This window comes from Halichoeres trimaculatus, unplaced genomic scaffold (genome assembly GCF_033239565.1).
Source record: "Halichoeres trimaculatus isolate MK-OKI-2021-1 unplaced genomic scaffold, fHalTri1.1 fHalTri1_scaffold_22, whole genome shotgun sequence".
NCBI lineage: Eukaryota > Metazoa > Chordata > Actinopteri > Labriformes > Labridae > Halichoeres > Halichoeres trimaculatus.
In genome coordinates this window covers 23,830,884-23,841,300 of record NW_027437200.1, presented here as the reverse complement: position 1 = coordinate 23,841,300, position 10,417 = coordinate 23,830,884, and the positions used below count along the sequence as shown (strand labels likewise).

The 10,417-nt window shown below is 40.9% G+C and overlaps 1 protein-coding gene across 2 annotated transcripts in view; it reads left to right on the top strand.

Annotated features, from left to right (window-relative positions):
* The first annotated feature begins 794 nt into the window (after positions 1-794).
* LOC141784108 (F-box/WD repeat-containing protein 7-like) overlaps positions 795-10,417 on the top strand; it is a 31,337-nt gene continuing 21,714 nt past the window's right edge. For both annotated transcript variants that reach the window (XM_074661828.1, XM_074661827.1), the window contains exons 1-2: positions 795-1,038; positions 2,408-2,936. In XM_074661828.1, the coding sequence (XP_074517929.1) occupies positions 2,436-2,936 (501 nt within the window). In that variant the 5' untranslated portion in view covers positions 795-1,038; positions 2,408-2,435. The remainder of the gene's footprint in view (positions 1,039-2,407; positions 2,937-10,417) is intronic.

Here is a 10,417-nt window from a genome sequence, read left to right as displayed (position 1 = left end):
AATGGAACTTTTTGTCAAAACAGTCATTGCTTTATATTACTGATGACAAATTAAAGTACAACAACTAAGCAGTCTTTTCTCAAAGGAAATTCGTTTTTTGGGAAGTTATTAGAATAATTTAATTAGGGAACATTAGTTTTCTTTGACAGAAGGGGTAAAAAAGGACATTTGCACCAACTTAATTATAAAAAAGACAAGTCTAAAAGATTAAAACAAAAACATTAAGACGGTTTGGGTAAGGGTGAGGGCACCCATATTGATTGACCTCCTTCCAAAACAGTTAGTGAACTTGTTGAAGATGAAAATTATACTTTACGGATTTATTAACTTTAAATTTAAATAAATGTTCCAGTATTTACTATAACTAATGTAAATTGAGGGGTTTCTTTAAGAAAAAGCAGCTCTTCTTATCACTTCACTGGTGTAGCTAGCTCTGCCATAAGGACTTTGTGTTTTGAAATAGTCGTTTTTTGGCTCTAATATTCTCATTTTACGTTTAAATTATGAACACACGGATAAATACAAGTAAAACCATTTTTGATATCACCCATGAAATCTTCACTGAGCCTATCAGAAAATATTTAAATGGTTATATTAATACATTTGTTTTAAAAACGAACAATAACAAAGCATGTTGGTAATGATAAATAAAGAAAAATTACCGTTTTTCATTACTAATAACTTTCGTCGTTGAGTTTTCGATATTTAACGTGAATTTAATCGACGTCGAAGACAAAATAAGTTCGTTCTCTTTAAAATTCAACAATGGACGCCTTACCCGCGTAACCCGCCTGGTGACGCCATCACCGTGCGCCAAACAAAGCTCCATGTGCGGGAGGATAACGGAGAAGCGAAAGTTTGTTTTTACAGAGTTTGAGATGAAAGCTTCATGAAAACGTACATTTAGGGAGCTCGGAATGGATTTAACGTCGTTTCGTTTAATTTTGAGTTAAAATATTGAGGTGTGACCGCGAAAACAGAAGAAGGAAAGAAGAGAATCCGGTGTTTAAAATTTAAAGTCCTGTGGAGCTTCCGTAGGTCAGTCTGCTGTCACTACTTCTCTTATTGTTGGTTTATTAAAATTTGAGTTTGTATTTTTTATGATAAAAACACCTGAATGCCCCAGCTGTTCTTTAAAACCTTTAGAAACAACATGTTTCAGCCCCAGGCGGATTGTTTGTCTGTAAACCTCCATCTCCTCTACGCCAGGGATACAAAACCTCATTTAAAAAAAAATATATGTTTGTTTTCTGCTGTTTGGGGGAAAAGCTGACTTTTGCAGCCAAACAAACTTAATACTGGAGCTAAAGTCTAATGCTGCGGCCACACCAAACGCGAACACGCGAATTTACTCGCGCGAATGGCCTGTCACTCGCCGCGTGAACGCCCGAGTCTCGCCGCTGGACTTTTTTGACAAGCTGAGGCGCGAACACGCGAATGCGCGGTACTGCGCATGCGGAGTAGAGAGCTCATTCATTTAAAGACCGAAAGTCCAAAAGAGCATCTGAAAAACAATGAGCTGTGGTTTCCAAAGCATGACAGGAGAGTGTGTGAAAGCTTTGGAGATCACAATCAATGCCTGCTGCCTCTCCCTGGTAATCCACCAGCCCTGCTTGGCTGTTCCCTGCGATCTCATCCCCGATCCCCCGAACCTCCGACCCCCCGTAGCCTACCCCCGACTACCCGAACCCCCGACCCATGTTCCCGGAGGTCTCCCTGGGGATAATGAAGGGGTGGAGGAAAGAGAGGAGCACAGAGAACTTCCATCTTTTCCCTCGCTCTGCCCCTGCCCCGCACTTTTCTCCTCTCTATCAGGCTTAAAACTCCGCTGAGGAAAACACAGTCGGACTCAGTGATAGCCCGTGCAAGCAAATCCAGCTGGGAACGAATGTTTTCAGAACTTACATTCAAAACCTGTCCCCTCAGAGACTTTCAACCAAGCCTGCTCCTTTTTTTCCGGTCTCTGTAGAGTACACACGTCGTATCGTATAACTCTGGATGATGACACACCGCACAGATTGTTTTCTCCTCCATCCTCCGGCGGAGTTGGAGCCGGAGCAGGCGGCGGTTGCCCCCCAACATTGTCAAAACAATGACGTCGTGGGGGAATATTTTGAACTCGAGCGAATTCGCGTCTACCGCCCAAACGCGTGAACGCTCCAAACTCGCCGCGCCAAACGCGCGAATCGCGCCGCGAGAGGCGAATCGGCGGCTAAACGCGTCTTTGCATAGACTTTGTATGTAATCGCGCCGCAAATTCGCGTTTGGTGTGGCCACACCATAACATTTTCTTGTAAGGCAGGTAAACAGCCTTCACAGCACAGCACATCATAAATAAGCATCAAATTAAAACCAGTAAAAGTTTTATTAAGTAAATATAGTTTAATTTATTGTCTTTTCCTCATAGGATGTTCCTGTCTGTGTGAGAGAGAAAGATGGATGAGGAGCTTCAGGAAAGGAGAGAAGATGAAGAGAGGAGAGACGACGTCCTGGAGGACCGAGGAGAAATAGGAACTCCATCCATGAGTAGAGATGAAGAAGAAGAGGAAGAGGAGGAGGAAGAAACAAGCTGCAAACACAAAGCTCGCAGGAAGCTGATCGGGGGACACACGCCCATCTCTGCCTCCTCCTCCTTCACCTCCTCTCCCCTCCTCAACTCCTCTCTCTGCCGAGGAAGAGGAGGTGAAGGAGGAGAGGAAGACGATGAGGTCAGAGTGTCGATTGTTACAATCGAGGACGAGTCGTGTCCTTCTGAGCCGTTCGGCACCGCTCACCTGGAGACAGCCAATCAGATTACACGGACTGAGGAAGAGGGAGAAAGGAAGGTGGAAGACGAAGGGCAGGAAGAGGAGAGAAAAGAGGAGGCTACCAGGGATGAAAAAGAGGAGGAGGAGGAGGATAAAGTGATGATGTCACCATCCTGCAACCAAAGTCAGGTAGGATTTTGATTTTGGTACTTTGGCTGTTTGTGTTCCTCCTGATGTGTGCTCGGCTTAAAGAACAGAGACACCGCGGATACTTTTGGGCTGTTAAGGCAATAAAAAAAATTAAACACCACAAATAACCATAAAAATACAGCTTATTGCTAAAGTCGTCATGCTAACAAGTGTTTGCCTCCACCTAGAGGACTGATGACAACATCACATCCTCTCTGAACACAGATTGTCTTTAAAGCATTAAAAACATTACCCGTCTAGATTTGTTTAACTAAGAAATGTGGTTACTTTGGGTTCATTTGGTTCCCCTGGTAAACTCCTGTTTGTCTGTTTCTGAGGAGTCTCAGTTTCACTGTAAACAATAAGTTACACAAAGAATGAACTCTGGCCTTCTTCAGCAGTTTGAGCCACAGCAAAGAAAAGGGTTCTTGTTATTTACTTGACGTGTATTGAGTTTACTAAAACAACAACATCATGAAGTTCCAATTAATCTGTTTCTGGTCTCAGTTTCACTGTAAACATCAAGTCAAACAGAGGCTTCATTTTGGCTTATTTCTTATCAGTATGAGCCCCAGACATAAAAATGTTTATTGTGATTACCTTATAATTAACAGTTTTTTTTAAAAATAATATCGTGAACCCAGTTCCATTGTTTCTGGTGAGTCTCAGTTTCACTGTAAACAATAAGTTACACAAAGAATGAACTCTGGCCTTCTTCAGCAGTCTGAGCCACAGAAAAGAAAAAGTTTCTTGTTATTTACTGACGTGTATTGAGTTTACTAAAACAACAACATCATGAAGTTCCAATTAATCCGTTTCTGGTCTCAGTTTCACTGTAAACATCAAGTCAAACAGAGGCTTCATTTTGGCAGTATGAACCAGGAAAAGCTTTTTTGTGATTATCTTATAATTAACTGTTTTTTGAAAGAGTATTATTAATCCAGTTCCTCTGTTTCTGGTGAGTCTCAGTTTCACAGTAAACAGGAAGGTGCACAAAGGCTTCACTCTGACTAACATCAGTGATATTAATCTCAAAAAGCAGCTGATATTTTTCTTACTTTTGTTTTGATTAAGGGGTCCTAAGTTTACTTAAGTAATAACATAATGATTTTGTTGTTATTGGATTTCTGGTGAGTCTCAGTTTCTCTGTAAATAATTAGTAGCACAGGATTCACTCTTGCTTACTTTAGTAGTCTGAGCCCTTGAAAGGAAATGGTTGACACGTTTTGCGTTTAGTTTCAGTTTCTCTGTGAATACGAAGTCACACTGAGGCGTCACTCTGGCTAACTTTAGCATAGCAAATTCATGCTGCACATCATTGATTTGCAATTTGTTGAGGCTTTTTCCAAACAAATTTGTTGCACAGACATGTTGCTTTTGGTCTCTTCTCTTGTCTTTATCTTGCCAATTTATTCAACAAAAAGTTGAATTTGTCTTTTTTTAAAAAGAACATTTCAGAAATATTCCTAAAGTTTTAGACACAAACCTCAATCTGCTGGATTTAGGGCTGAGTTTCAAGGATTTTGTTTTGGCTCTCTAGCTGCTCTTTTTGCAAAGTAACAGCACGTTAAACCACAAACAGGTTGAAAAAAAGGGAAACACACAAAATACCATTAAATAATAATATGATGAATCATTATTCTGTGTAAATCAGAAGGTTTAGAGCCCAAAGGTTTCACTGTGACAAGCTGAATAACATGTACAGTGTCTGAAACAGCCAGCAGGGGGCGACATTGATCTCTTTATAAATGACACCAGAGCCAGAGAGCCTCAAGATGGAAACTCCAACACCTGGTTCAGGGACACTCAGGGATGCATTGTGCTGTCTGTCTTTGTGTGTGGCGTTCAGGGACCAGCCGACGACATCAGCGTCTGTGTGTGAGTGTGTGTGTGGTGTTCAGGTGCCTTTGTGTCTCCTGCTTTGTCGTCTCTGTAAACAAACTGCAGAGCAGCTGCTGAGTGTGTGTGAGGTCGGTGTGAGAGAAAGTGTGTGTGTGTGTATCTCCTACCAACAATGTGAAAACCACTCAGGCTCTGAAAGCAACAAACTCTTCATAATGTTTGAATTTTAATAGAGGCTCCTGCTGCTGGGTCTCAGCTTCACTGTTAACTCAAATCAGTCTCACTTCACCACCCTGGACCCAGAACAAGACCTACATAACAACCTCTTTTAATAACACGACTTCCTGTCTCAGGCAAACAACCTTTCATTATAAACTCAGAGATTTTAATCTGAATTTTTTTTTTTTCACTTTTTTCAGTTGACGTAGTCCTCTATATAGTATTTTTTTTAAGTGTATCACTTTTTCTAAAATTATCTTTATTTTCTTCTTATGTCTTATAATTTAATCCTTGATCTTTTTTCCCCACATATCTAACTTTTCTAATCTAAGTATGAACTTTTTCAATACATATTGTGGTGGAATTTTTTATGTAAGTTTTTTTCTTCTTTTTTTTTTTTAACAAATTATTTTTTCCAATATCTTCAACTTTTTTTTCAACAAATTGTTATTTTTTCAAATATCTACAATTTTTTTAACTACATTTATAATTTTTTCCTTACTTTTTGGACTTGTAAATAGACGTTTTACGTAGAAAAGATATAAATTTTGTAACATCTCATAATTTCAACTTTTATTCAAAATAACAACTTTTTGCAACATGTAATCCAAGAAACCCCCAAACTGTTACTTCACATTTCAAAAGTTAAACTCAACAAATGAAAAGTATTTTCTTTTATCAATAAGGGATATTTTAATTTTCTATCCTGTCAAAAATAGACTTTTATACGTTTCTGATGCATCGTCAAAGAATTCATCTCTCACACACACACACACACACACACACACACACACACACACACACACACACACACACACACTTATAGTGAGACAGTAGGTGTGTGTGCAAAGAATGTGCAGCCGTGAACATTCCTCAGATTCCTCCTGTAGGATCATGGGATATGAAGTCTGCTCCCATGGGAACTGTTCATTTAGAACACACACACTCACTTTGTGATCCATTTTTGTCACCGTTAGAATTAATGCATGATTAATTGATTATTGATTTGTCTGGTTGTGATTCCCTCTCTGACCACCAGGGGCAGCGCTTTTTTAGAGATTAGATGAAGTGATGGGCAAATTATCTCTCTTTCTCTCTCCCTTTGTGTGTGTGTGTGTGTGTGTGTGTGTGTGTGTGTGTGTGTGTGTGTGTGTGTGTGTGTGTGTGTGCGTGTGTGTGACAGACTGACCAACTGGAGAAAACTAGGGCACTAATCTGGAGAGAGAGGGTCCGTAATCTAAGGGCATTTTTTTCTAGATTACTACACATATAGGAGATTACACACACACACACACACACACATTAACTTTTCATACTTTAAAGGGACTGTACAACCTTTTATCCTAATCTGGACCTAATCTAACCTTCAAACGTTCTTTTGAAGTATAAATCTGTGAAATGTCCCCATAAGGAGCTTTAACCAGAACTTGGTCTCCACGAGGTCAGAAAAACAAACACACACACAAACACGTTTAGGAAAGAAATTAGTTTGAAATCGGTTTAGATTAACGTCCTGACAAATACAGTCTGTTTGAAAATCTACAAATACTACTATCTCTGAACACATGACCCCTGTGTGTTGTTGTTGACCCACACACACACACACACACACACACACACACACACACACACTCATGCTGGGGTCAGATGACTGGTGTGAACAGGAGCACATTAGAGCAGCAGTGGCATGTCCAGTATGTGGACACGCGTTTTATTTGATTCTCTCAGACGTCGTCAGATTTAAAGACACTTATTCCTTAAAGGCACAGTACGTCAAACTCAGTACTTCACTTAATGAAGCTGTAATTTTACACCTGCTTGTTTTCGTGTCCTTATTAAGAGTTCAGTTCGCCCTGAGAGTCGACAGGAAACATTAACCTGTCGGCGTCACGGGTCGTTTCCTGTCAGACGAGCTCTTATCTGACGTTCACGTGAGCCAGCAGGAAGAGTCGATTTCAAGTTGCGGTCTAAACGTCGGGTCAGGTGACACGCTTTGGCCCACAAAAAATGTAAACCACGCACACCAACAAAAGATACTGTTGTTGGGAGGAGAACGTCTTCACAGCAAGTTTTTACATCATTCATCAACAACAAACCTTGTCTTTCATCCATTCATCCGTTCATTCATGTCAGATCCGTTAAACCGCTGCGATCTGTGGACCAGCCACCAGCAGAGTGTGTGTTCACGTCACATCGCATCAGCAACAGCAAGAAGCTAAAGAAACACTGTCTCTATTTCTTTTACTCAAACACGCCTCAACACTCCCTCATACTCTGTCTGTGTGTGTGTGTGTGTGTGTGTGTGTGTGTGTGTGTGTGTGTGTGTGATGGTCACATTCCAGCTCTGGGCAGCTCTCCAGCCCATCAGGTCCACCACACCAATCTCGCAGAGTCAGCGCAGCACACACACATTTCCACACACACATTCCTGGAGCTGCGGCAGCATTCCTGAAGTCTTGTGCTCGTCAGCAGGACGGAGGTTTGAACCTTTGTGTTAGAGCGCTGTCTCTGACAGGTTAGGCTAAGTCCTGATGGTTTACCTGTCAGCTGACAGACAGCGCTAGCTAGCTTTTGGTTGTTTGATTCAGGTGTTAACGTCACCTGTCCACATCAAGTTTTCTGAAGTAATCCTGGTTTCTGTTTCTGAAACAGACTACTGCAGACCTCTGAGATTTGGAATGGGTGTGGTTTCTTCTTCTTCTTTTTTTGAGGTTGCCCCATGTGGAGACTTGAGGAACTGCAGTTTTAAGATCTCCCTCATCTGCTGAGCTCACACTTTGTTCAAGCTCAGATAATGTGAACAGGGAGAAGTGCTCAAAATGCTTTTACAATTTCTGGGGCACTGATTTGATTTAAATTGTGATTTTTCAATATTTCCAATTTTTTGAGATTTTTACTGTTTTTTTATTACCAAGCCATGTGAAAAAGTTAAATGACAATATCCACAGATTAAATCAATAGCCATATTTTCTGAAAAAAAAAAAGCACATTACAAAAAAAATCACCCTCTGGTGGAGAAAAGCTGTAACTTTTTTTCCAACCCAGCTTATAAACAAAACCTAAAATGAAGGATTTATGTTTGAAAAAAAACAACAAAAGATTTTAAAACAAAAACCCTGATTCGTAAGGCCTTTGCACACCAACCAACAGGGACATAAATAAACTGCAAGAATCTGCGAAAAATTTGGGGGTGTCATATTCAATTTCCACAGCTATTCTCCTCCAAAAGTTGTCTTTTTAATCATTTTCTCTCGTTTTTATGCTTTTTGTTGTAAAGAACTGGGGAGATGGGAGACAAAACCAATCAATGTTGAATGTTTTGGTGTGTGACTTGTCAACATCGAGTGTTTTGATTGGTCGGATGTGAACTTTGGAAAGATCGACCTCAGTCCAAAAAAATAAAAGCCGCAATTTTGCTCAGCTAAATTAAGTTGCTAGTGTGAAAACTTGCATTGAAATTTAGTAGGTTAAAAAAAAATAAATAATGTGTGAAATTTTTGCGCGAAAAACACGCGTCTGGTGTACAAAAGGGCTTGATGTGAATTGAACAGGCTGGCCTTTGACGTTTTGCCCACAGCTTTAGAGCCCTTACATGGGCAAAACTCACAAGTTGAGTAACTTCACAAATCAAAATTTAATAAAATATATATTATTGCAATGTGTTGGAAGGTTTTGATGGTTTGTTATAGCAGCATGTCACAGCACTGGTCTGTTATTCCTTAGGAACAGACCCCTATCATGAATAACAGACCAGTGTTAGGGATGTTGCTCTGATCCCAGACTTTGCAGACAAATTGAAGTCATCAAACCCAGGTAGAGGAGTCTGATTGACGTGATGTTGACTTGTTTAGGGCTGGAAAACCATAAGAGGAGTCAAAACCAGCTGAGAGAGTTTAATAAAAGTGAATCCATGTTTCCTGCGTAGAGCCTGAGGGGAGCCTGTTTGGTTTCCACTCCTCTACAGCTGTAAAATCAATGTGTAAGTTCCATACTGCCTCATGGAATGTTCTAGAATGTTCCAAATACAGCTTCTCTTCAACTGCTCCATCACTGTGGCAACCGCAGGGTGCCGCATTCTGATTGGTCGGTGTCCGGGGTTCCGTTGCACTGACCTGATGTTCTCTTAGGTCAGTTTCTGGGTCTGAGTGTGTGAACGGGGCGCAACGAGGAACAGGTGCTCTACTGTCCTGCCCTTCACACACACACACACACACACACACACACACACACACACACTCTCCCTCTCTCTCTATGAGTGTTTTACAGTGCGTCATCCGACACCTGAAGAATGTCAGTAAACCTTGAGTCTTGATTTGTTCACGCGCTCCCCCACTTTGTTTTTCTTCCTCTGCATTCCCTTCAAGTCTTCAAAGCCACCTTTCCTTCCCTCCTTTCTTCCTTTAATTCTCTCCTTTTTTCAGTGTTTTCACTTGTTCAGATTGTTGTCTCTTTTTTTATTTTCATGTTTGTTTTTGTTCTATTTCCTTCCTTGAATTCTTCACCAGCGCTGCATGGTACCGCTCTGTAAAAGGGAGTATTTTATTCTTATCATTTATCCCAGTAACACGAATTCTCATCAGTACAAATTACTTCTTTTATTTACATATTTAAAAAAAGAAACTTAAAAAAAATCTTCATTTGTGTTGTCAGAATAATTAATATTAATTAAATATCCTAATTATTGGTTTATAAGTTGTCCGTCTGAAACACATCATGTGATCACACAGATCTGACCTTGTGGTCTTTGAAGTCTTGAGTGACGTCTACGTCACATGTTTCGTTTGCATTATTTATTAACCGAGTCTGTTTCCACCTGAACTTTGTCACATTTCTGTGCATCAGTGGGAAACTTTTACTCCCACACCACAAGTTATTCTTGAAGAATTTATTTTTTTTTTTTTTTACTTTAAAACGTTGTGCTGTCAAAGAAGAGTCAAGTTACATTTGTTTGTTCACTGATTTTATTTTAAAAAACAACATATCTTCATGCCACCCGGCAATTCACTTCCCGTATAGCCCGTCATATTTCATTCAGCTTGATGCAGACCCTCTCCGGCGTCCGGGAAAGATAGACTTCTTGCGGATTCTTTCCGTAGTGCCGTACGGCTCCCGCAACTGGACTCGCACCGCGCGGGGCTAATGTGAGTCTACAACAGTGATTTTAATGATACGGATTACATGCGGAAGCTGCACCGGACCCGCACCGGATTCAGTGTGAGCCTGGGGTGAGAGTTCGGCGCTCGGACATCCAGGAGAGGCTTGGAGTAGAGAGGAGCCAGATGAGGTGGTTTGGGCATCTGGTGAGGATGCCTCCTGGACGCCTCCCTGGGGAGGTGTTTCAGGCATGTCCAGCTGGGAGGAGACCCCGAGATAGACCCAGGACACGGTGGAGAGATTATATCTCTCGGCTGACCTGGGAA